Genomic DNA, 27,790 nt, shown 5'->3' with positions numbered 1-27,790 from the left:
GTGGTTAGAGCGTTGGGCCAGTAACCGAAAGGTTGCTAGATCGAATCCCAGAGCTGACAAGCTGACAAAAATCTGTCGTTCTACCCCTGAACAAGGCAGTTAACCCACTGTTCCTAGGCCGTCATTGTAAATCAGAATTTGTTCTTAATGAACTGACTTCCCTAGTTAAATAAAGGTTAAATAAAAAATATAGCCCTTGGTTCACTCCAGACCTGACTGCCCTTGACCAGCACAAAAACATCCTGTGGCATACTGAATTGGCATTTAATAGCCCCCGAGATATGCAACTTAGGAACCAATATACACAGGCGGTTAGGAAAGCAAAGGCATCCTGTAGCACAAACTCCAAAAAGTTCTGTGACACTGGAGAATAAGAGCACCTCCTCCCAGCTGCCCACTGCGCTGAGGCTAGGAAACACTGCCACCACCAATAAATCCACGATAATTGAGAATTTCAATAAGCATTGCTGGCCATGCTTTCCACCTGGCTACCCCTACCCCGGTCAACATCTCTGCACCCCCCCGCAGCAACTTGCCCAAGCCTCCCCATTTCTCCTTTACCCAAATCCAGATAGCTGATGTTCTGAAAGAGATGCAAAATCTGGATCCCTACAAATCAGCTGGGCTAGACAAAATTATCTGCCGCAATTGTTGCAATCCCTATTACTAGCCTGTTCAACCTCTTTCATATCGTCTGAGATCCCCAAAGATTGGAAAGCTGCCGCGGTCATCCCAGGGGGGGTGACACTCTAGACCCAAACTGTTACAGACCTATATCTATCCTACCCTGCCTTTCTAAGGTCTTTGAAAGCCAAGTTAACAAACAAATCATCAACCATTTTGAATCCCACCGTACCTTCTCCGCTATGCAATCTGGTTTCCGAGCTGGTGCACCTCAGCCACGCTCAAGGTACTAAACGATATCATAACCGCCATCGATAAAAGACAGTACTGTGCAGCCTTCTTCATCGACCTGGCCAAGGCTTTCGACTCAATCACCATATTCTTATCGGCAGCCTCGGTTTTTCTAATGACTGCCTTGCCTTGTTCACCAACTACTTTGCAGACAGAGTTCAGTGTGTCAAATCGGAGGGTCTGTTGTCCGGGCCTCTGGCAGTCTCTATGGGGGTGCCACAGGGTTCACTTCTCGGGCTGACTCTTTTCTCTGTATATATCAATGATGTTGCTCTTGCTGCGGGCGATTCCCTGATCCATCTCTACGCAGACGACACCATTCTGGATACTTCTGGCCCTTCCTTGGACACTGTGCTATCTAACCTCCAAACGAGCTTCAATGCCATACAACACTCCTTCCGTGGCCTCCAACTGCTCTTAAACGCTAGTAAAACTAAATGCATGCTTTTCAACCGTTCGCTGCCTGCACCCGCACGCCTGACTATCATCACCAGCCTGGATGGTTCCGACCTAGAATATGTGGACATCTATAAGTACCTAGGTGTCTGGCTAGACTGTAAACTCTCCTTCCAGACTCATATCAAACATCTCCAATCTAAAATCAAATCTAGAGTTGGCTTTTTCGATTTCGCAACAGAGCCTCCTTCACTCATACCGCCAAACTTACCCTAGTAAAACTGACTATCCTACCAATCCTCGACTTCGGCGATGTCATCCACAAAGTAGCTTCCAATACTCTACTCAACAAACTGGATGCAGTTTATGACAGTGCCATCCATTTTTTGTTACTAAAGCACCTTATACCACCCACCACTGCGACCTGTATGCTCTAGTCGGCTGGTCCTTGCTACATATTCGTCGCCAGACCCACTGGCTCCAGGTCATCTACAAGTCCATGCTAGGTAAAGCTCCGCCTTATCTCAGTTCACTGGTCACAATGGCAACACCCACCCGTAGCACGCGCTCCAGCAGGTGTATCTCACTGATCATCCCTAAAGCCAAAACCTCATTTGGCCACCTTTCCTTCCAGTTCTCTGCTGCCTGTGACTGGAACGAATTGCAAAAATCGCTGAAGTTGGAGACTTATCTCCCTCACCAACTTTAAACATCTGCTATCTGAGCAGCTAACCGATCGCTGCAGCTGTACATAGTCCATCGTTAAATAGCCCACCCAATTTACCTACCTCATCCCCATACTGTTTTATTTATTTACTTTTCTGCTCTTTTGCACACCAGTATCTCTACCTGCACATGACCATCTGATCATTTATCAATCCAGTGTTAATCTGCTAAATTGTAATTTTTCACCTACCTCCTCATGCCTTTTGCACACAATGTATATAGACTTTTGTTTCTTTTTTTCTACTGTGTTATTGACTTGTTTATTGTTTACTCCATGTGTAACTCTGTGTTGTTGTTTGTTCACACTGCTATGCTTTATCTTGGCCAGGTCGCAGTTGTAAATGAGAACTTGTTCTCAACTAGCCTACCTGGTTAAATAAAGGTGAAATAAAAATAAATAAATAAATAAAATCAGAGCAGCTTACAGATCATTGCACCTGTACATAGCCCACCTGTAAAATAGCCCATCCAACTACCTCATCCCCATATTGTTATTTATTATTTTTTTTGCTCCTTTGCACCCCAGTATCTCTACTTGCACTTTCATCTTCTGCACATCTATCACTCCAGTGTTTCATTGCTAAATTGTAATTACTTCGCCACTACGGCCAATTTATTGCCTTACCTCCCTAATCTTACCTCATTTGCACACACTGTATATAGACTTTTCTATTGCGTTATTGACTGTACGTTTTTTTATTCCATGTGTAACTCTGTGTTTGTGTCGCACTGCTTTGCTTTATCTTGGACAGGTTGCAGTTGTAAATGAGAACTTGTTCTCAACTGGCCTACCTGGTTAAATAAAGGTAAAATAAAAAATGTTAAAAAACAGGCTCCGGCCTTTCCTATAAGATTTTATGTAGTTGATAAATTAGATATCTACGAGCACTCCCCATATCTGTTCTTACAGTACCCTCTGTTTTGAAAGAAGCCTTTTTGTTTTGTTTAGAAAGCCCCCCTTCTTGTAGTAAAACTGTTTAAACAGCCCTGATAACTTGTCAGATGACTCAACAAGAGACTGACTAAAGGTTTCAGAGGGAGAAAACTGAGGGAACTATGCATTGATGTGAAAAATGAGTTGTGTGTGTTCATTTGAGTGTGTGTATGAGAGTGTATGTGACAGTGAGAGCTCCTTGCCGGGCCCCTGCTGTTGATTGGCTGTAATTAGTAATCATCATCATCTCCTCACCCCTCTGGAGTCCTCCCTGCTGCCGTATCACACACTCGCTCTCAAACATACAGGCACGCACTTTCTGTCACAGACACACAGTCCCACGCTCACACTCTCTCTTACTCTCTCGGCCATCACGCACACACACTCTCTCTCTCTCGCTTACTCTCTCGGCCATCACGCACACAGGCAACGTCAGATGGTGATGTGATCTAAGGGTCTTTGGTTACCCCGCTCATCCTTGGCTCCAGCTCCCCTTTCAAGTTCCCTCGGGCTCCTGGGCCACGTCCTCTGAGTAGGAGAGGCTCATTTATGAACCATGCGTACGTACAAAATATACCTCAACATGTGCGTGTACAAGTTGTCATTTACAAAAACTGAACTGTCCTTTCCTCCACGCAAACTTTAGACCATGCATACGCACATCTTCTAGTGCTTGAAGTATTGTATTGAAATAAGGCTTAACTATTTTGTGCAAATGGCGGATAAGATGCAGCCATTTGCTGTTAGTGAGAATAGTGAAAATCAAGTGTGTTTTATTTTTGGAATCTAAAATAACACACAGGAATCTATTACCTATTTATTTTCATAACCATTGCAGAGTAAATTCTTCACCTTTTCTGTCCATGATGGGCTCATATTCCTGAAGTAGTTATACAACAAATTACCATGGTCATTCTTCATTGAATCGGGTCTATGTAAATATATAGGCTATGTATTTCAAGGTTTGATGTATGTGATCCCATAGGCACCGGATAAGACGGGAGAAATACTCCAGATACAACAGACTACCCCTAGCCCCCCGACACATAAACTACTGCAGCATAAATACTGGAGGCTGAGACAGGGGGGGTCAGGAGACACTGTGGCCCCATCCGATGATACCCCCGGACAGGGCCAAACAGGCAGGATATAACCCCACCCACTTTGCCAAAGCACAGCCCCCACACCAATAGAGGGATATCTTCAACCACCAACTTACCATCCTGAGACAAGGCCGAGTACAGCCCACAAAGATCTCCTCCACGGCACAACCCAAGGGGGGGCACAAACCCGGACAGGTAGATCACATCAGTGACTCAACGCACTCAAGTGACGCACCCCTCCTAGGGACAGCATGGAAGAGCATCAGTAGGCCAATGACTCAGCCCCTGTAATAGGGTTAGAGGCAGAGAATCCCAGTGAAGAGAGGGGAACCGGCCAGGCAGAGACAGCAAGGGCGGTTCGTTGCTCCAGTGCCTTTCCATTCACCTTCACACTCCTGGGCCAGACTACACTCAATCATAGGACCTACAAATGAGATGAGTCTTCAATAAAGACTTAAAGGTTGAGACCGAGTCTGCGTCTCTCACATGGGTAGGCAGGTCATTCCATAAAAATGGAGCTCTATAGGAGAAAGCCCTGCCTCCAGCAGTTTGCTTAGAAATTCTAGGGACAATTAGGAAGCTTGCGTCTTGTGACCATAGCGTACATGTAGGTATGTACGGCAGGACCATGTATAAACACCATGGAACCACGCAGCCGTCATACCACTCAGGAAGGAGACATGTTCTGTCTCCTAGAGATGAACGTACTTTGGTGCGAAAAGTGCAAATCAATCCCAGAAGAACAGCAAAGGACCTTGTGAAGGTGCTGGAGGAAACAGATACAAAAGTATCTATATCCACAGTAAAATTAGTCCTATATCGACATAACCTGAAAGGCTGCTCAGCAAGGAAGAAGGAAGAAGCCACTGCTCCAAAACCACCATAAAAAAAAAGCCAGACTACGGTTTGCAACTGCACATGGGGACAAAGATCGTATTTTTTGGAGAAATGTCCTCTGGTCTGATGAAACAAAAAAATAACTGTTTGGCCATAATGACCCTCGTTATGTTTGGAGGAAAAAGGGGGATGCTTGCAAGCCGATGAACACCATCCCAACCGTGAAGCACGACAGTGGCAGCATCATGTTGTGGGGGTGCTTTGATGCAGGAGGGACTGGTGTACTTCATAAAATAGATGGCTTCATGAGGTTGGAAAATTATGTGGATATATTGAAGCAACATCTCAAGACATCAGTCAGGAAGTTAAAGCTTGGTCACAAGTGGGTCTTCCAAATGGACAATGACCCCAAGCATACTTCCAAAGTTGTGGCAAAATGGCTTAAGGACAAGAAAGTCAAGGTATTGGACCGCAATCCTATAGAAAATGTATGGGCCGGACTGAAAAAGAGTGTGCGAGTTACACCAGCTCTGTCAGGAGGAATGGCCTAAAATTCACCCAACTTATTGTGGGAAGCTTGTGGAAGGCTACCCAAAATGTTTGACCCAAGTTAAACAATTTAAAGGCAATGCTACCAAATGCTAATTGAGTGTATGTAAACTTCTGACCCACTGGGAATGTGATGAAAGGAATAAAAGCTGAAATAAATCACTCTACTATTATTCTGACATTTCACATTTTTAAAATAAAGTGGTGATCCTAACTAACCTAAGACAGGGAATCTTTACTAGGATTAAATGTATTTGGCTAAGGTGTATGTAAACCTCCGACTTCAACTGTACATAAAGTGCTTTCATTTCTAAACGTTAAAACAGATATGTATGAAAATACCCTAAAATAAAAGCAGACATTCTGTAGCCTACTGTCGCCTGAAATGAAACATTTGATCTCAAATCCAAAATGCTGGATGGAGTATAGAGCCAAATAAAAATGTCAAGCTTCACTGTCCAAATACATATGGAGGGGAGTGTATATAAAACACAAAGACGATGGTTTTGAAAATCCATCTAACGTATACCGTCTTTCTTTGAACAATGTAAGGTCCTCAGTGGACTATTGCATGACTGAGAAGGACTGGAAAACCATGGAAACGAACCACATGTGAACCCTTACTCACTCTGCAGGGCCCAGTGAATCACCCACTAACAATATTGATAGGCTCACCCTTCCTTCCGCCATCATATTTTTTCCTCTCCTGCTTTTCTCTCTTTTTCTTTATTTTATTCTTATGATATACAGTATCAGTCAAAAGTTGACACACCTACTCATTCAAGGGTTTTTATTTATTTTATTTTTTTTACAATTTTCTACATTGTAGAATAATAGTGAAGACGTCAAAACTATGAAATAACACATATGGAATCATGAAATAACCAAAAAAGTGTTAAAACAAATCAAAATACATTTTATATTCTTCAAAGTAGCCACCCTTTGCCTTGATGACAGCTTTGCACACTCTTGGCATTCTCTCAAGCAGCGAATGCTTTTCCAACAGTCTTGGAGTTCCCACATATGCTGAGCATTTGTTGGCTGCTTTTCTTTCACTCAGCGGTCCAACTCATCCCAAACCATCTCAATTGGGTTGAGGTTGGGTGATTGTGGAGGCCAGGTCATCTGATGCAGCACTCCATCACTCTCCTTGGTCATATAGCCCTTACACAGCCTGGAGGTGTGTTTTGGGTCATTATCCTGTTGAAAAGCAAATGATAGTCCAACTATGCTGGTTAAGTGTGCCTTGAATTCTAAATAAATCACAGACAGTGTCACCAGCAAAGCACCATCAGACCTCCTACTCCATGCTTCATGGTGGGAACCACACATGCGGAGATCATCCGTTCACCTACTCTGCGTCTCACAAAGACACAGCGGTTGGACCCAAAAATCCAAAATTTGTACACATCAGACCCAAGGACAGATTTCCACTGGTCTAATGTCCATTGCTCGTGCTTCTTGGCCCAAGCAAGTCTTCTTCTTATTGGTGTCCTTTAGTCTCCTCTGAACAGTTGATATATATATATATATATATATATATATATATATATATATATATATATATTTTTTATATATATATATATATATATTTTTTTTTTTTTCACCTTTATTTAACTAGGCAAGTCAGTTCAGAACTAATTCTTATTTTCAATGACTTGTTAAAAGAACATTTGTGGAATTTCTTTCCTTCCTAACTGCCTGTTCAGGGGCAGAACGACACATTTGTTCCTTGTCAGCTCGGGGATTTGAACTTGCAACCTTTCGGTTACTAGTCCAACGCTCTAACCACTAGGCTCCCTGCCGCCCCGATGTTGAGGTGTGTCTGTTACTTGAACTCTGGGAAGCATTTATTTGGGCTTCAATCTGAGGTGGTTTCTGAGGCTGGTAACTAACTTATCCTCTGCAGCAGAGGTAACTCTGGGTCTTCCTTTCCTGTTGCGGTCCTCATGAGAGCCAGTTTCATCAGAGAGCTTGATGGTTTTTGCGACTGCACTTGAAGAAACTTTAAAAGTTCTTAATCTTCCGCATTGACTGACCTTCATGTTTTAAAGTAATGATGGACTCTCTTTGCTTATTTGAGCTGTTATTGCCATAATATGGACTTGGTATTTTACCAAATAAGGATATCTTCTGTATACCACCCCTACCTTGTCACAACACAACTGATTGGCTCAAACTTAAGAAGGAAAGAAATTCCACAAATGTACTTTTAACAAGGCACACCTGTTAATTGAAATGCATTCCAGCTGACTACCTCGTGAAGCTGGTTGAGAGAATGCCAAGAGTGTGTAAAGCTGTCTTCAAGGCAAAGAGTGGCTACTTTGAAGAATCTCAAATATAAAATATATTTTGATTTGTTTAACACTGTTTTGGCTACTACATGATTCCATGTGTGTTATTTCACAGTTTTGATGTCTTCACTATTATTTTACAATGTACAAATAAAGGAAAAACCCTGGAATGGTTAGCTGTCCAAAGCTTTGACTGATACTGTATATTCAACAAAGCCAATAAACAGACGTACAGTGCAACATTTACAAAGATAACGTGTGCATGTCACACCTGGGTCACATAAGTATTTGTTTCCTTTCAAATAAGTAATTGCTATTCTGTGACAGTCTGGACCAGGCTAGCATGGACCAGGTAATATTTACCAGACTCCGAAAACAGAAAACGGACTGAAACATGGAGGGACTACCTGAACCTTGTACTTTCTAGAAATGCTCGTTTTAGTCGTATGTTGCAAAATGTTTTTCTACGGTGTGCACTAATGACAGTGTTGTTTGTATTTTATTAGGGCAGCAGCTACTCTTCCTGGGGTCCAAACACATTAAGACACATTACACATAAAACAAAAGATAAAACAGTGTGTGTCTCTTCACAGTCCCTGCTGTTCCATAAGGTGTATTTTTATCTGTTTTTAAAATCTGATTCTACTGCTTGCTTCAGTTACCTGTGTGGAATAGAGTTCCTTGTAGTCATGACTTTATGTAGTAATGTGCGCCTCCCATAGTCTGTTCTGGACTTGGGGATTGTGAAGAGACATCTGGTGGCATGTTTTGTGGGGTATGCATGGGTGTCCGAGCTGTGTGCCAGTCATTTAAACAGACAGCGTGGTGCACTCAGCTTGTCAATACTTCTTACGAAAACAAGTAGTGATGAAGTCAATCTCTCCTCCACTTTGAGCCATGAGAGATTGACATGCATATAACTAATGTTTGCTATCTATGTACATGTAAGGGCCAGCCGTGCTGCCCTGTTCTGAGCCAATTGTAATTTTCCTAAGTTCCTCTTTGTGGTACCTGACCACACGACTGAACAGTAGTCCAGGTGCAACAAACCTACGGCCTCTAGGACCTGACTTGTTGATGGTGTTAAGAACGCAGAGCAGCGCTTTATTTTGGACAGACTTTTTGCCATCTTAGCTACTTTTGAATCAACATGTTTTGACCATGAAAGTTTGACAATCCAGGGTTACTCTAAGCAGTTTAGTCACCTCAACTTGCTCAATTTCCACATTATTCATTACACGATTTAGTTTAGGGTTTGTCCCAAATACAATGCTTTTAGTTTTTGAAATATTTAGGACTAACTTGTTCCTTGCAACACATTCTGAAACTAACTGCAGCTCTTTGTTAAGTGTTGCAGTCAATTCAGTCACTGTAGTAGCTGATATGTATAGTGTTGAGTCATCTGCATACATAGACACACTGGCTTTACTCATGTTGTTAGTAAAGATTTTTAAAAGTAAGGGGCCTAGACAGCTGCCCTGGGGAATTGCTGATTCTACCTGGATTATGTTAGACAGGCTTCCATTAAAGAACACCCTCTGTCTTCTGTTAGACAGGTAACTCTTTATCCACAATATAGCAGGGGGTGTAAATCCATAACACACAAGATTTTCCAGCAGCAGACTATGATCGATAATGTCAAAAGCGCACTGAAGGTTAATAAAACGGCTCCAAATATTGTAATCATCAGTTTCTCTCAGCCAATCATCAGTCATTTGTGTGCTGGGCTTGTTGAATGTCCTTCCCTATAAGCATGCTGAAAGTCTGTTGTCAATTTGTTTACTGTAAAATAGCATTGTATCTGGTCAGACACCATTTTTTCCAAAAGTTTACTAAGGGTTGGTAACAGGCTGATTGGTCGGCTGTTTGAGCCAGTAAAGGGGGGCTTTACTGTTCTTCAGTAGCGGAATGACTTTTGCTTCCCTCCAGGCCTGAGGGCACACACTTTATAGTAGGCTTAAATTGAAGATGTGGCAAATAGGAGTGGCAATATTGTCTGCTATTATCCTCCAATTTTCCATTAAAGTTGTTGTGCTTGTCTCCCCATGCAGCTGGAGAAGAAACAGATGGCCCCGCCCTTCAAGCCCCAGATCGCAGACGACTATGGCCTGGAGAACTTTGACACCCAGTTCACTAACGAACCAGTGCAGCTAACACCAGACGATGAGTAAGTGAACACCCTCTAAACCGACATGACTAGCCTAACAGAAGACTACGTATTTGATAGAGTACTGCAAATAGCTGGTAGTGTTTCAGTGTTCTATAACTAGTGTTATAATAACTTGATAACATATGGACGGTTAGTGGATAGGGGAGCTAGACAGGGCAAGGCCAGTTAAACTCTGGGAATGGTGATGGTTGTTGGCCAGTAGGGGGCACTCCTTTCTCAGGACCAGTCCAATCCAGTGTGTCAGCTCTGTACCATTGGAGACTGGAGTCTGAGACTAGGGACCTATCCAGGAACAACCCCTAGCCCCTACCCACTATGAGACACTTGATTTCATACGTTTAAACAATATGATGAAAATTCAACCTATAGCCTATCAGAGCAAGGTTGAGCTGTCTACATATTCCTTACACATATCAAAACATCTCATACCTCCACAAGTGTCTAGGGGGGCTAGGCACTAGGGGTTGTTTCTAGACCGAGTCTATACAGGGTTTTTCAACGTGTGACTCATTTTACTGCCCCTTTGTGGCTCCATGGATATCTACACTGATTATACCAAGCATTAGGAACACCTTCCTAATATTGTGTTGCCCCCCCCCCCCCCCCCCTTTGCCCTCGAACAGCCTCAATTAGTAGGGAGAATGGACTCTACAAGGCAGGGTGTCGAAAGTTTTCCACAGGGATGCTGGCCCATGTTGACTCCAATGCTTACCACAGTTGTGTCAATTTGGCTAGATGACCTTTGGGTGGTGGACCATTCTTGATACACACAGGAAGCTGTTGAGCATGAAAAACCCAGCAGTGTTGCAGACACAAACTGGTGTTTGTGACACCTACTACCATACCCCATTCAAAGGCACTTACAGTCTTGTCCATTAACCCTCTGAATGGCACACATACACAATCCATGTCTCAATTGTCTCAAGGCTTAAAAAACCTTATTTAACCTGTCTCCTCCCCTTCATCTACACTGATTGAAGTGGATTTAACAGGTGACATCAATAAGGGATCATAGACTGACCAGGTTAAAGCTATGTCATGGAAAGAGCAGGTGTTCTTAATGTTTTGTATACTCAGTGCATAACGGTCATTCAAAGTCATCAATAGTCTATGATAGTAGTGGTGAAGATCTTCAATATCTTAAAATTGAACAACCAGAGAGCATTCACCACCTGAGAATCTGCAACATAAGTGTCAACATCTTATATTGTAACAGCTATCCACATTTCTTCAGTCTGTTTACGAGTGGTACTATGCAACGTCCCCGACTCAATGTTTGTGAAAAAAATTGTCTTCAATGAGAAAAAGAAAATGCCCTTGGTTCCAACAATGACTTCTTTCTCCAGTGTATACGCCATGTTTTGATCAATGTGGACATGTTGTCCACGGGGGCTTTGACAGAATCCTTGTTTTAGATTAACTTCAAAAGAATGGGCTGAAAAGATTTGGCATAGCAACAGAGGTGGCTGCTGTCCTACCGAGGGGCTTTGTAGCCAGAGTATGACAAACAAGCCAGGCTTTTCTCCACGGCTGCAGGAAACTATTCCAATGTGGCTTTGCAGGCGGTGCCAATAGATATTACTGGGCTGAAGTTTGTCAACATTTTCATTAAAATCAAATCAAATTTTATTTGTCACACGTGCCAAATACAACAGGTGTAGGTAGGCCTTACAGTGAAATGCTTACTTACAAGCCCTGAACCAACAATGCTGTTTTAAGAAAATACCCCCAAAAAAGTAAGTGATAAGAATAACATAATTAAGAGCAGCAGTAAATAACAATAGCGGGGCTATATACAGGGGGTACGGGTACCGGTGTTGAGGTAATTGAGGTAATATGTACATGTAGGTAGAGTTATTAAAGTGACTGTGCATAGATACTAACAGCAGTGTAGAAGGGGAGGAATGCAAATTGTCTGGGGAGCCATTTTATTAGCTGTTCAGGAGTATTATGGCTTGGGGTAGAAGCTGTTTTAGAAGCCTCTTGAACCTAGACTTGGTGCTCCGGTAACGCTTGCCGTGCGGTAGCAGAGAGAACAGTCTATGACTAGGGTGACTGGAGTCTTTGGCCATTTTTAGCACTTTCCTCTGACACCGCCTGGTATAGAGACCCTGGATGGCAGGAAACTTGGCCCTGGTGATGTACTGGGCCGTACGCACTACCCTCTGTAGTTCCTTGCGGTCGGAGGCCGAGCAGTTAACATACCAGGCAGTGATGCAACCCGTCAGGATGCTCTCGATGGTGCAGCTGTAGAACTTTTTGAGGATCTGAGGACCCATGATACATCTTTTCAGTCTCCTGAGGGGGAATGGGTTTTGTCGTGCCCACATCACGACTGTCTTGGTGTGTTTGGACCATGGTAGCTTGTAGGTGAAGTGGACACCAAGGAACTTGACGCTCTCAACCTGCTCCACTACAGCCCCGTCGACGAGAATGGGGGCATGCTCGGTCCTCCTTTTCCTTTTGTCCACAATCATCTCCTTTGTCTTGATCACGTTGAGGGAGAGGTTGTTGTCCTTGCACCACACGGTCAGGTCTCTGACCACCTCCTTATAGGCTGTCTCATCGTTGTCTGTGATCAGTGCTGTTGCTGTTGTGTCAACAGCAAACTTAATGATGGTGTTGGAGTCGTGTCTGGCCGTGCAGTCATGAGTGAACAGGGAGTACAGGAGGTGACTGAGCAGGCACCCCTGAGGGACCCCCGTGTTAAGGATCAGCGTGGTGGATGTGTTGTTACCTACCCTTACCACCTGGGGGCGGCCCATCAGGAAGTCCAGGATCCAGTTGCAGGGAGGTCTTTAGGCACAGGGTCCTTAGCTTAGTGATGAACTTTGAGGACACTAGGGTGTTGAACGCTAAGCTGTAGTCAATGAATAGCATTCTCACATAGGTGATCCTTTTGTCCAGGTGTGAAAGGGCAGTGTGGAGTGCAACAGAGATTGCATCATCTGTGGATCTGTTGGTGCAGTATGCAAATTGGAGTAGGTCTAGGGTTTCTGGGATGAAACGTGGGTATTACAGACTCAGTGTTACATGCCTCGAAGCGAGCATAGAAGTTATTTAGCTCGTCTGGTAGACTCATGTCACTGGGCAGCTCTCTCGGCTGTGCTTCCCTTTGTAGTCTGTAATAGTTTGCAAGCCCTGCCACATCCGCGAGCGTCGGAGCCGGTGCAGTACGAGTCGATCTTAGTCCTGTATTGTTTGCCTGTTTGATGGTTCGTTGGAGGGCATAGCGGGATTACTTATAAGTTTCCGGGTTAGAGTCCCGCTCCTTGAAAGCGGCAGCTCCATCCTTTAGCTCAGTGCGAATGTTGCCTGTAATCCATGGCTTCTGGTTGGGGTATGTACATATAGTCACTGTGGGGACACTTATTGATAAAGCCAGTGAGTGATGTAGTGTACTCCTCAATGCCATCGGAAGAATCCCGGAACATATTCCAGTCTGTGCTAGCAATATTAAATTATACATTGTGGACTAATTTCATGTTAAGGCTCGATGTTTGTTTGTTTTCTATCCATTCAGCTTTCTATATAAATGTATTGGCAATCAGATACAAATCAGAAGAAAAAGGCTGAGAACAATACAAATTCTAGGCACTTCGAGGAACATACAGTTTTCAGAATACTTGGAAACTGTGGTCCATAACAGTCTATATGTTTTTTATTTTTAAGTCAATTTGAACTTCAAATTCTGTATCCTGCCTGCCTTTGTCTGTTTCGAACTCTAACATAGTCCCATCATCTATCCATCTACCCTCAGTATAAGCCCACATTATCTCTTGGGTTCTGACAGCCGAGGTGTCTATACCGAGGTGTGTCAGATCAACCAGAGCTGCACCTCTCATCTCATTAGGGCCAACTGGGGGCTCACCCACTTGTCTGGAGTAATTTGCAGCGGGATTTGAGGTTTGCTGTGACAGTCTGCGGGGTTTAGCGTTGGGGAGGAGAAAGAGGTGAAGGGGGGTTGTGAGTTGGCAGCTCTGCCAGTTCAATGGGAGAAGAGATCTCAAGCAGTCTTCAAACGCCATGGCATGGCAGCCCCACAGCACTTCAAAAGGAGAGGTGATGCCTCTCTCTCTCTCTCTCTTTTTCTCTGTGTCGCTCAGGAGAGAGGGGTGATGTCGCCCACTCCTGCCGAACGGGAGAGGGAGTGATGTAAATCACGCCCCCTCCTCTTCTGTGATGGGTTTGGCAGACGAAAAAAGAAAACTGAGAGAGAGAGAGTGAGTGGGAGGGAGAAAATGGGTAAACCCTCCTTGTTTGGATTTACTTTGCTGCATTAAAAAACCCTAGCTTCCTGAGAGTCCTTGCCAAGGAGCTAGGAGAGAGGGTGAGAGAGAGGATTTAATTTGCTTTTGCCAGCGCCGTGACTTCACCAGTCTTGGAAATGGCGAGTACGGCGAGACCCAAAGCAATAAGGATTCAGTCTTTTCTATGTTCTATGGCTAGCCACAGAGATTCAAAGGCTTTATTTTTTTGTCTATAGGCAGGGACGAAATGTTTTTAAATCCCTGGATCTGTATTGTAGGTAGAGTGAGGAGGTTGATTGGATTGGTTCCGTCCCACTTTGTTTTATGAATGCAGTGTGTGTGTGGGCACCACCATGAAATACAAGGCTGTCTGTCTTTCTTCCCTTGAGCCCCCTCTCTCTCAGCTCCCAGCTCTGACAACCTTTTTCCCCCTCTTATAATTTTCTTTCTCCCTTTCCTCCTCTCACTTGGTTCTCTCTCTTTCTCTGTCTCTTTCTCCCCCGCGCTCTCGTTCTCTGTGTTCCTCGCTCTCTCCCTCTCTCCGCATCTGGTAGCACTTTTAAGCTGTCTCTGGAAAAAAGGCAACATTTGTGCTAGTGAGCACTCTTGTTTGTTTTGGTTGTGTCCCAAATGTTCCCTCCTCGCTCTGTTTCTCTTTTGTGGTCTTGTGCCTTTCCCCTCCTTTTCTCACTGCCTCAAGTTTGCTGCTACTCGCTGACTTCACTCAAACAATGTTATCTAGCTAGCAGCACCCAAGTGTGCTCACAGATAGAATATCCATCAATCATTTTAGACTGTTTTGTATAATTTCAGTTGAATCTTACAGATTGCATTTTCTGAGTGTTGAATGGGATTCTAAAGGCATGGTGGTGTGTTTGTGTCTGGATCTAGATTACAATGAGCTGGAGATGAGGCTTTTCCTTAAAACTGGTCTAGGATCATCTCTACCAACATTAAACCTCACCTCAGCCATTACAGGCAAAATAACCACAACCAAACAGGACCAGCGTTTAAAGACAACCTACATCTCCAGTACGGAAGCCTCTCTATTCCTCTCTTTCCAAGAGGCCTCCTTCCTGCGGCTCCACCCTACCCTCCTGGGGAGTGCGGTCAGCCTTCTTTACTACGGCAGATGAGGGTTGCGTCTCAAATGGCACCCTATTCCCTATATAGTGCACTACTTTTGACAGGGCTCTGGTCAAAAGTAGTGCATTATAACAGGAATAGGGTGCCATTTGAGATGCAAAGGAACAACATGTTGCTGTTGTTGGAGAAGCAGCTGCAGCAGAAGCTACGCTCTCAGAGTAGTACATTTATTTTTACACAGCCACTCCAAACCAGTCACACGGTTCACTTCATTTATAGATGATTACCGCTTTGTTAATGGAACCAACCGGGGGCTCAGCTGGGGAGAGAGTAATAGGCACAGGGAGAGTTCACTGATGAAGCAACAACATCCTGATCTTTCTTCTACGTTCTCACATTGTGCAAAGGGATGTTTTTTTTGCTGGGGTTTAATGGTAGATTGTGTGTTAGAACAGTGGTGAGGTTGTTTGAACATTGCTGGCTTGAAATAACTGTAAGCTACTAGGTGGATCATAGCCTTCCTCATTGGCGCCCTAGTAATGATGTCCATGTTTGACTTGAAATAGGACTATTCTCACCCGACTGCCAAAGATTCCCTATGAATAGGAGAGCTGTAAAGGTAGCTCCTGAAGTACTGCACTAGCATGTCTATACCCTTTAAAGACATGCTCCAGAACTCTGGCGACTACTACGTATTTTTTAAACATCCCGCTTTGGGCTGGATGTGTCAATGTGTAGTTCACACATGCATAATCTATGAGAAGAATTACTGTCTTACCTCAATTAGCCACGAAATCCCTAGTCTGAAAGCAACTGTTTTTCTGGAAGCTGTGCTGCGCTACATTTCCCCCCTCGTGGGCCAGCCCCCTAGCAATTCAAGTTTAACCAATGGCTTCAGCACTTCACCATTTGAGTGACAGCTGACAAGAGGCACATCATGCACCCACAACAGCGCAAGAGAGAATGCAACGTGATGCACATATGTGACATACAGTACCAGTCAAACGTTTGGACACACCTACTCATTCCAGGGTTTTTCTTTATTTTTACTATTTTCTACATTGTAGAATAATAGTGAAGACATCAAAGTGATGAAATAACACACTGCCCCAACACACCTCCAGGCTGTGTAAGGGCTATTTGACCAAGAAGTAGTTAGATGGAGTGCTACATCAGATGACCTGGCCTCCAACAAAGTGAGATGGTTTGGGATGAGTTGGACCGCAGAGTGAAGGAAAAGCAGAAAAGTGCTCAGCACATGTGGGAACTCCTTTAAAACTTCTCTGGGATATGTGGGACGGTAGCGTCCCACCTCGCCAACAGCCAGTGAAACTGCAGGGCGCCAAATTCAAAACAACAGAAATCCCATAATTATAATTCCTCAAACATACAAGTATTATACACCATTTTAAAGATAAACTTCTTGTTAATCCAGCCAATAGGCTTTACGGCGAAAGCACATCAAACGATTGTTAGGTCAACACCTAGTCACAGAAAACCATACAGCCATTTTCCAGCCAAGGAGAGGGCTCACAAAAGTCAGAAATAGTGATTAAATTCATCACTAACCTTTGATCTTCATCAGATGGCACTCACAGGACTTCATGTTACACAATAAATGTGTATTTTGTTCAATAAAGTTAATCTTTATGTCCAAAAACCTCGAAATTGGTGTGTTATGTTCAGAAATGCATTGTCTCAAACAAACATCTGGTGAAAGTGCAGAGAGCCACATCAAATTACAGAAATACTCATAATAAACATTGATATAAGTTACAAGTGTTATGCATGGAATTATAGATAAACTTCTCCTTAAAGCAACCGCTGTGTCAGATTTAAAAAAGGCTTTACGGCGAAAGCTCACCTTACAATTATGTTAGGTCAGCACCTAGCCACAGAAAAACATACAGCCATTTTTCAAAGGAGAGGTGTCAGAAAAGTCAGAAATAGCGTTATAAATATTCACTTACCTTTGATGATCTTGATGGGAATGCACTCCCAGGAATCCCAGTTCCACAATAAATGTTTGTTTTGTTCGATAAAGTCCATAATTTATGTCCAAATAACTCCTTTTTGTTCGCACGTTTAGCCCAGTAATCCAAATGCTCAATGCGCGATCGCTTAGTTCTGATGAAAAGTTATTTATATTACAGTTCGTAGAAACATGTCAAACGATGTCTAGAATCAATCTTTAGGATTTTTTATCATAAATCTTCAATAATATTTCAACCGGACAATTCCTTTGTCTTTAGAAATGAAAAGGAACGCAGCTACCTCACAGGAGAAGCCTGAAACAAGGTTCTAACGACTGTTGACATCTAGTGGAAGCCTTAGGAAGTGCAATATGACCCCATAGACACTGTATATTCGATAGGCAATGACTTGAAAACCTACAAACCTCAGATTTCCCACTTCCTGGTTGGATTTTTTTCTCAGGTTTTTTGCCTGCCAAATGAGTTATGTTATACTCACATACATCATTCAAACAGTTTTAGAAACTTCAATGTTTTCTATCCAAATTCTAGCTTTTGGGCCTGAGTAGCAGGCAGTTTACTCTGGACACCTTATTATCCAAGCTACTCAATACTGCCCCCCCCCCCCCCCCCCCCAAGTCCCACAGAAGTTAAGACCTAGCCACAGAAAAGCATTCCAGGTGACGCTAGTTGAGAGAATGCCAAGAGTGTGCAAAGCAATTTTTAGGGACCACTTTTGGCTCGTGAGCGCTACTTTCAGAACTACTGGCTAAAAAGTATACAAAAATACAGGAGAATTGTACCATTTTTATTTTTCCATTTCTTCTGCATCTGTAGATATCAACCATTAGTATGTGTGGTTAAGGAGGGCTGACCTAGAGCGGTGTATGTGAGACAAGGGCGGATCCTGAAGGGGCCCGGAGCTAGGACTTTTTACAAAAGTGTCTGAAGAGTGAATGGTTTGAGCTAGAAACTACTAAAAGCTATACAGTGCCTTGCGAAAGTATTCGGCCCCCTTGAACTTTGCGACCTTTTGCCACATTTCAGGCTTCAAACATAAAGATATAAAACTGTATTTTTTTTGTGAAGAATCAACAACAAGTGGGACGACATTTATTGGATATTTCAAACTTTTTTAACAAATCAAAAACTGAAAAATTGTGCGTGCAAAATTATTCAGCCCCCTTAAGTTAATACTTTGTAGTGCCACCTTTTGCTGCGTGGAGGAATGGGCCAAAATACCAGCAACAGTGTGTGAAAACCTTGTGAAGACTTACAGAAAACTTTTGAGCTCTGTCATTGCCAACAAAGGGTATATAACAAAGTATAACTTTTGTTATTGACCAAATACTTATTTTCCACCATAATTTGCAAATAAATTCATTAAAAATCCTACAATGTGATTTTCTGGATTTTTTTCTTCTCATTTTGTCTGTCATAGTTGAAGTGTACCTATGATGAAAATTACAGGCATCTCTCATCTTTTTAAGTGGGAGAACTTGCACAATTGGTGGCTGACTAAATACTTTTTTGCCCCACTGTATATACAGTGCCTTGCGAAAGTATTCGGCCCCCTTGAACTTTGCGACCTTTTGCCACATTTCAGGCTTCAAACGTAAAGATATAAAACTGTATTTTTTTTGTGAAGAATCAACAACAAGTGGGACACAATCATGAAGTGGAACGACATTTATTGGATATTTCAAACTTTTTTAACAAATCAAAAACTGAAAAATTGGGCGTGCAAAATTATTCAGCCCCTTTACTTTCAGTGCAGCAAACTCTCTCCAGAAGTTCAGTGAGGATCTCTGAATGATCCAATGTTGACCTAAATGACTAAATACAATCCACCTGTGTGTAATCAAGTCTCCGTATAAATGCACCTGCACTGTGATAGTCTCAGAGGTCTGTTAAAAGCGCAGAGAGCATCATGAAGAACAAGGAACACACCAGGCAGGTCCGAGATACTGTTGTGAAGAAGTTTAAAGACGGATTTGGATACAAAAAGATTTCCCAAGCTTTAAACATCCCAATGAGCACTGTGCAAGCGATAATATTGAGTATCAGACCACTGCAAATCTACCAAGACCTGGCCGTCCCTCTAAACTTTCAGCTCATACAAGGAGAAGACTGATCAGAGATGCAGCCAAGAGGCCCATGATCACTCTGGATGAACTGCAGAGATCTACAGCTGAGGTGGGAGACTCTGTCCATAGGACAACAATCAGTCGTATATTGCACAAATCTGGCCTTTATGGAAGAGTGGCAAGAAGAAAGCCATTTCTTAAAGATATCCATAAAAAGTGTCGTTTAAAGTTTGCCACAAGCCACCTGGGAGACACACCAAACATGTGGAAGAAGGTGCTCTGGTCAGATGAAACCAAAATTGAACTTTTTGGCAACAATGCAAAACGTTATGTTTGGCGTAAAAACAACACAGCTGAACACAGCATCCCCACTGTCAAACATGGTGGTGGCAGCATCATGGTTTGGGCCTGCTTTTCTTCAGCAGGGACAGGGAAGATGGTTAAAATTGATGGGAAGATGGATGGAGCCAAATACAGGACCATTCTGGAAGAAAACCTGATGGAGTCTGCAAAAGACCTGAGACTGGGACGGAGATTTGTCTTCCAACAAGACAATGATCCAAAACATAAAGCAAAATCTACAATGGAATGGTTCAAAAATAAACATATCCAGGTGTTAGAATGGCCAAGTCAAAGTCCAGACCAGAATCGAATCGAGAATCTGTGGAAAGAACTGAAAACTGCTGTTCACAAATGCTCTCCATCCAACCTCACTGAGCTCGAGCTGTTTTGCAAGGAGGAATGGGAAAAAATTTCAGTCTCTCGATGTGCAAAACTGATAGACATACCCCAAGCGACTTACAGCTGTAATCGCAGCAAAAGGTGGCACTACAAAGTATTAACTTAAGGGGGCTGAATAATTTTGCACGCACAATTTTTCAGTTTTTGATTTGTTAAAAAAGTTTGAAATATCCAATAAATGTCGTTCCACTTCATGATTGTGTCCCACTTGTTGTTGATTCTTCACAAAAAAAATACAGTTTTATATCTTTATGTTTGAAGCCTGAAATGTGGCAAAAGGTCGCAAAGTTCAAGGGGGCCGAATACTTTCGCAAGGCACTGTATATGCAGATCTGAGACTCTCACAAACACGCAAATGTAACATATGGCTGTCACATATGTTACACAAGGCTCATTAGAAGGTATGGGGTTCTTCTACATAGATCATAGGAAATCCCAGAATATAGTGTCTATAATATTGTAATAAGTTCACATATAGTTGCTGTCGCAAACTCCAAACAGTTGCCACTGACTAGTTGGATATTCATTTCCCACTGAACAAGTCATTTCTGTACATACAGCATTCATATAAATACATTTCTAGCAGGTTTTTGCTTTGGCGGATCTTTTTTTCATTGACATTTATCAATAAAACTCATGAATGCAACTGTTTATATCAAATCGTTTTGATTTTTACTTGTAACCCTGGTTGTCCTGAAAAGAAGATGGCAAAACACATCATAGTGAGGCTAAATATAAGGGCTGGGCATGCAGATAAATGAAAGTCAGATAAATGAAAAGCGGATTTTTGCTGGGGTCTCGGGACTGATAGGGTAAAAGCAACACATATAGCCACGAAAACCATGAAACACAGGAAACCAACAGATACACAATTTGTGAGTAGACAAAGTAGCCAGAGTCACACTGCTATATTTGAAGATGAGTGTCTGACATGGGAAGCGAACCGGCAATGTTTGGAGCCGTAAGCTGCTACCCTCTCGTGAACATATGCCACGTCGCCTCCCTACATATAACTATCTTGTACAAATGTCTAGAAAATAAGTCTAAAGCTGCCAATCAGGCTAAAGTAGCACATTGTAGCAATTTTTATTTGTTCTGGGTTAAATGACCTTTTTCCCCATTCTCTCACTCCTCTTTTCTCCCTCTCCTCTCCCAGGGACGTCATCAAGAGAATAGACCAGTCCGAGTTTGAGGGATTTGAATACATCAACCCTCTGCTGCTATCCGCAGAGGAGTCTGTATGAGGGAGAAGAGACCTCTTCTCCCACCTGTGTCTGTCCAGCCCCCCTCTCAGCCAAATCTATGAACAACTCCCTCTGGGATGGAGGGAGGACAAGAAACTCCCGGCTTTGCACGAGGTTCGAGGACATGAGTGCGAAAATGATACTTTTTTTTCTTTGTGGATCCCCCATAATGCATTGCATTATTTTGTCACCTGGGAAAAACTCTTTGGAGGTGGTCAACATAAAAAAAGGACACAGGAACATTCCCAAAACCTGGTTGTTGATTGTCTTCACGTTTTTTGTTTGTTTCCCCAACAACTCCATCTCTGTGTCAGCAGCACGGCTGGCTATGTCATTTCAAAAACAGAAAGCGACTTCATTCTGTGCCTGCCATCGTAAAACAGATTTGACAGTCCCGCCCCTCGCATCCCTGGATGGAATATGACAGTTCTACGACTAGAACTTGAAGTTGTGCACTTTGTTTTGTTCATTCATTTTTTTTGTGTTTTTTTACTTGTAGGAGGCTCCGCTGCCTCGAGCAAAATAAGAATGTACAATGACGAAGGAAAAAATGATGATACAAGTTAATGTGTATTATAATGTAGGTAGCAACTCCAAATTGATGATGCCTTTCTATTGATGCAAAGTGGCACGTTTTATTCATGACCATGAACTTTCTTTTTGTTCGTTTTCCTCAGCATTGATTTTCATTAACAGAAAAAAAAACTGAGACAAAAGTTTATTTTTATTTAAGAAGTGCCTCAAAGATCCAATCTACACCATGTTTCTGATTGCACTTATCGATTGTTCCAATTCCTTTCAGCTGCCTGGTGGGTTGGTCAGTTGGTGAAGAAAGCCAGTGGAACACATTGCGCATACAGACCAAGGGCCTCATTTCTAAAGGGTTTTTGTGCACAGATTTTATTGTAAATTGCGCATACACGTAAATGTAAATTATGCCAATGTTTTAAGAGTTAAATCTTTAACAACCTTGAGCTTGACAAGAAAATATGCAGTAGGAAGCATTTTTGTAGATCATCCAATACCCTGATAGCACAAAGAGGCAAACTATCATCTGTCGGTCAACAGAATTTTGAAGGATAGTGCATGGTCCTCAGCACTGAAGTATGGGCAACTGTAAGTCTCTATACTTCAACTTGAGAAGTATGTTGCCATAGTCCTTTACCATTCACAGCATATAAAAATGGAGTTGATCACCATAGATGCTGAGTGAAAGTTGTTTAATGGGGAAATATTTTTAAAGAACCACTGAACACGCTGTTTGGCACGTGTGTTTTTCTGTTGCTCATTAGAAAAACGAGAATTCAGTCTTGGTGGTGTGTTTCCTGACCGATTCTGCGTTTGGGGAATGTTTATCCCCATGAGACACTGTAGCCTAGTTCCCTTCCTCAAAATCCCCAGATTTAATCTAAGATAACTAAAGAAATCTGTAATTAATGTTGATGTTTGTGAAGAGGATGTTTTAGTGCAACTTTACATCCATTTTACATTTGGGGCAGTATTTCTGAAGTAAAACAAATGTGCGACATGTTGTCTTAAATTAACAAAGTCGGGCTGCTGGGCAGATCTGTCACATTGCTTATGCTATTGGATAGAGATAAATCACCGCAGCTGTTCACCCCATGTTAGTGGGAAAATCGACATTGTCAAATCAAAACCTTACCTTCATTTACATGTTGTGACGCACGGATGTTCCAAACTCCGTTTTAGACAAGACTGACTTTATGACCAAAATTATCCTATTTACATGAGTCAATTTTGACACTAGAATAACTGTTTCTGACTCATATCGGTGCCACATAGGCCATTTTCAAAGGGATTCGTTGCTTTTTAAAGGCAGTCGCTCTTTAAATTGTGCATACTAACACTGAGAATTGATTGAATGCTTAAATTTAGTATAGCAACTGATTTTATAAATGAGGCCCAATGTCTTAGGTAATCCAAATGGTTAAATCTTTAAAAAGGAATGAACGTTATGGAGCACAGTAGCCAGCCATGGTTCTGATGAAAACATGGTTACTCTTACCATTCTGTTGAAATACCAACCTGGTCTCAGAGCATTTTGTATGTAAATCTGAGAATCCATTTAGTATATGTTACATTTTGTATGGTACAGTTGAAGTCGGAAGTTTACGTACACTTAGGTTAGAGTCATTAAAACGCGTTTTTCAACCACTCCACAAAATTATTTATTGTTAACAAACTATAGTTTTGGCAAGTCGGTTAGGACATCTACTTTGTGCATGACACAAGTAATTTTTCCAACAATTGTTTACAGACAGATTATTTCACTTAATCACAATTCCCATGGGTCAGAAATGTACATACACTAAGTTGACTGTGCCTTTAAACAGCTTGGAAAATTCCAGAAAAGTATGTAATGGCTTTAGAAGCTTCTGATAGGCTAATTGACATAATTTGAGTCAATTGGAGATGTACCTGTGGATATATTTCAAGGCCTACCTTCAAACTCAGTGCCTCTTTGCTTGACATCATGGGAAAGTCAAAAGAAATCAGCCAAGACCTCAGAAAAAACATTGTAGACCTCCACAAGTCTGGTTAATCCTTGGGAGCAATTTCCAAACGCCTGAAGGTACCATTTTGATCTGTACAAACAATAGTAAGCAAGTATAAACACCATGGGACCAAGCAGACGTCATACTGCTCAGGAAGGAGACACGTTCTGTCTCCTAGAGATGAACGTACTTTGGTGCGAAAAGTGCATATCAATCCCAGAACAACAGCAAAGGACCTTGTGAAGATGCTGGAGGAAACAGGTACAAAAGTATATATATCCACAGTAAGATTAGTCCTATATCGACATAACCTGAAAGGCCGCTCAGCAAGGAAGAAGCCACTGCTCCAAAACCAACATAAAAAAGCCAGACTATGGTTTTCAATTGGGGACAAACATGGGGACAAAGATTGTACTTTTTGGAGAAATGTCCTCTGGTCTGATGAAACAAAAATAGAACTGTTTGGCCATAATGACCATTGTCATGTTTGGAGGAAAAAGAGGGAGGCTTGCAAGCTGAAGAACACCATCCCAACCGTGAAGCACGGGGGTGACAGCATCATGTTGTGGGGGTGCTTTGCTGCAGGAGGGACTGGTGCACTTCACAAAATAGATGGCATCATGAGAAAAGAAAATTATGTGTATGGATATATTGAAGCAACATCTCAAGACATCAGTCAGGAAGTTCAAGCATGGCCGCAAATGGGTCTTCCAAATGGACAATGACCCCAAGCATACTTCCAAAGTTGTGGCAAAATGGCTTAAGGACAACAAAGTCAAGGTATTGGAGTGGCCATTACAAAGCCCTGACCTCAATCCTATAGAAAATGTGTGGGTAGAACTGAAAAGGCGTGTGCGAGCAAGGAGGCCTACAAACCATAGTTAAACCAGCTCTGTCAGGAGGAATGGGCCAAAATTCACCCAATTTATTGTGGGAAGCTTGCGGAAGGCTTCCCGAAACGTTTGACCCAAGTTAAATAATTTAAAGGCAATGCTACCAAATACTAATTGAGTGTATGTAAACGTCTGACCCACTGGGAATGTGATGAAAGAAATAAAAGCTGAAATAAATCATTCTCTACTATTATTCTGACATTTCACATTCTTAAAATAAAGTGGTGATCCTAACTGACTTATTAATACAGGTAATTCTCTACTAGGATTAAATGTCAGGAGTTTAAATGTATTTGGCTAAGGTGTATGTAAACTTCTGACATCAACTGTATGTATTAATTTGTGGCTGTCCATCACCCATTTCTATTCGTTACCAATTTGCAAAATGTACAATATGTTACGATTTCTAGGTAGGTGGCATTAGTTAGTTAGCTAGGCTAGGGGTTAAGGTTAAAGTGTTAGGGGAAGGGTTCGCTAACATGCTAAGTTGTTGCAAAGTAGCTAAAAAATAGTAATCAGTTGAATAGTTGCTAAAGTTTTCCGTTATGAGATTCAAACTCACAACCTTTGGGTTGCTAGTCGTTCGCGTTACACTTCCACCCCGACCAACCACATTTCGGTATAGCCTTAAGTAACCATCTGTCTTATATAACCAAATGTAACATTTTATACTAAATGGAGTGTCTTGGATTTACATACAGAATAATACGAAATGCTCTGAGACCAGGTTGGAAATACAGTATAGAGCTACATCACGCCTGAATGATCGGATCTTTTAAGTTATTGTCTGCATATACTAGTGCACAATGTGACAAACCGTGTTGGATGTCTGTAACTGGCAGGCTGGTGATTTGGACTTTGCACCAGCAGAAGGCTACACTGATTCTAATGGTTCAGTTCAGGACTGGACATGGTGGTGGGGGAAGGCATTGTCAAAGTGTACATGCTGACCTGCACTACAACTGACCTGGGGTTAGTGAATAGGCAGAGCTCTACTGTCTCTACTGAGGGTTTTAGGAATGTTTCCTGCGCGCGTGCACACACACACACACACACACACACACACACACACACACACACACACACACACACAGAGAGAGATACAGATCATGTTGTGTGTACATATGTACATCCTTAAGGGAAGAAATGTATCATGAAAGTCTATCATCCATACTAGACCCTTGAAGTGCATAAAGAAGAGATAACTTACTTCCCATATCAAATAAGGAACCAGTACCATCTTAAGTTGAGAGATCTAATGAAGTCCACAATGCATTGCCATCAATTAATAATTCAACACATTCAGTGCAAAGATAAGACTCTCGCCTTTTAACCGAAATAACAATTTGCCTCTTAAGTCCCCAGCGAAAATGAGCTTTGAGATTAGAACGTTTGTGTTTCCTAGAGAAATGAAAAAGGCTTTTTTGGATGGGAATTATTTGATGAAATCTGACCCGCATTAATTTGATAACGGAGTAATAAGATTAATTAGATAATCCCAAGTTAAAGGGCTTCAATTAGCTGGCAGGCCAATATGTGGGTGGAAAGAAGGATGGAGGGAAACAGAGAGAGATAATGAAGCTGTGGCATATTCACTGATTAGTCGCAAACTCGAAAGCACACACACACACACTTTTCAAGGACCAAGATTCTCTTCATCCATGTAAGGGGAGGTTAAACTTTTTCAAAGCCATCTCACTTTCGACAGCACATCAGTGTCACCATTTTTTGTTTTATTTATGAACTGTGTTTTATGTTGAACTCACAGGAATACATTCACTTGACATTGTCTCTTGGGGGACCAACGGATGAACTGAACCGGTACTTCTTGAAAATGTTCCTAACGCTACAGCAACGACCATTAAAACCAGAAAAAGGGTTCATTTCAATTGTATTTCCTTGATTCCTCGCCTCCTCTCCTTCTAAAAATGCATTGGAGCGGAAGATCGGAAGTTCCTCCCAATACAATTGAGATTCACTCAGAGTATCTGTAAAGAAGAAAAAAAACTTAGTCCATGATTTGTGTTCTAACATGTTTGCTGGTTGGATGTGCTTAATTCTGCTTTAACTCATCTCTGTAAATATCTGTAATTATTAAAAACAAAAATGGTTTCCCGTGAACTGATCACGTTTTTTTTTTTGTTTTTTTTGCAGCAACAGGAGGAAATCTTTCCACGCTCAATATTTGTCTCTGCAGTTTCTTTGGAAGAAACCCTGCAAAAATCAGAAAACCCTAGTTGTTAGATCTCTGGTCGCTAGTTTTAAAGAATCTACATTTTTGAAAAGCACATTTATTACTCATTCATAATTATTGCCATGCGGTTTCCTTGTGTGTTAATGTTCTATCCCATAGGAAAAAAATGGTTAAAGCTAGAATCCTTAGTACTTACATAAATTTTTGGACAAACATCTGTTTTGCTTCGTCATTATGGGGTATTGTGTGTAGATTGATTAGAAGAAAAACAAATATTTAATCCATTTTTGTCACGGTTTTCTGTATGGAAAAGAGAGTCAGACCAAAATGCGGCGTGGCTATTGCGATCCATGTTTAATGAAACTGAAGCAACACGAATCCAATACAAAAACGACAAAATAAACGTAACGAAAACCGAAACAGCCTAATACTGGTGCACATACACACGACAGAAAAAGGACACTAAGGACAATCACCCACAAAACCCAACACCAAACAGGCTACCTAAATATGGTTCCCAATCAGAGACAATGACGAACACCTGCCTCTGATTGAGAACCATAGACCTAGACAAGTAACAGAATGCCCACCCAGCTCACACCCTGACCAACCAAAACATAGAAACATACAAAGCAAACTATGGTCAGGGTGTGACAATTTTAGAATAAGGCTGTAATGTGGAAAAAGTCAAGGGGTCTGAATACTTAATGAATGCACTGTATACCCATTGATTCTTAAATAATATAACTTGTAAATGCCTCATGGGCTTAGTTCAACTGTCATACCCCTTCAGCACCTAAAATATAAGCTTGTTTTACTCCAATGTTTGTAAACAAACACTTTTTATAGACTCAAATCATGATTAAAACTATAATGTTAATC

At 42.0% G+C, this 27,790-nt stretch overlaps 1 protein-coding gene across 5 annotated transcripts in view; it reads left to right on the top strand.

The window, feature by feature from the left end:
• LOC110491852 (protein kinase C, zeta) overlaps positions 1 to 26,835 on the top strand; it is a 153,405-nt gene extending 126,570 nt beyond the window's left edge. For all 5 annotated transcript variants that reach the window (XM_036946742.2, XM_090202584.1, XM_036946747.2 and 2 more), the window contains 2 exons: positions 9,806 to 9,921; positions 21,218 to 26,835. In XM_036946742.2, the coding sequence (XP_036802637.1) occupies positions 9,806 to 9,921; positions 21,218 to 21,305 (204 nt within the window). In that variant the 3' untranslated portion in view covers positions 21,306 to 26,835. The remainder of the gene's footprint in view (positions 1 to 9,805; positions 9,922 to 21,217) is intronic.
• Positions 26,836 to 27,790: the final 955 nt, after the last annotated feature.

The sequence above is a fragment of the Oncorhynchus mykiss genome, chromosome 16, assembly GCF_057628025.1.
Source record: "Oncorhynchus mykiss isolate SJ-2025 chromosome 16, ASM5762802v1, whole genome shotgun sequence".
NCBI classification, from domain to species: domain Eukaryota; kingdom Metazoa; phylum Chordata; class Actinopteri; order Salmoniformes; family Salmonidae; genus Oncorhynchus; species Oncorhynchus mykiss.
The sequence above is the reverse complement of the archived record's forward strand: the minus strand, read 5'-3'. Positions and strand labels throughout refer to the sequence as shown.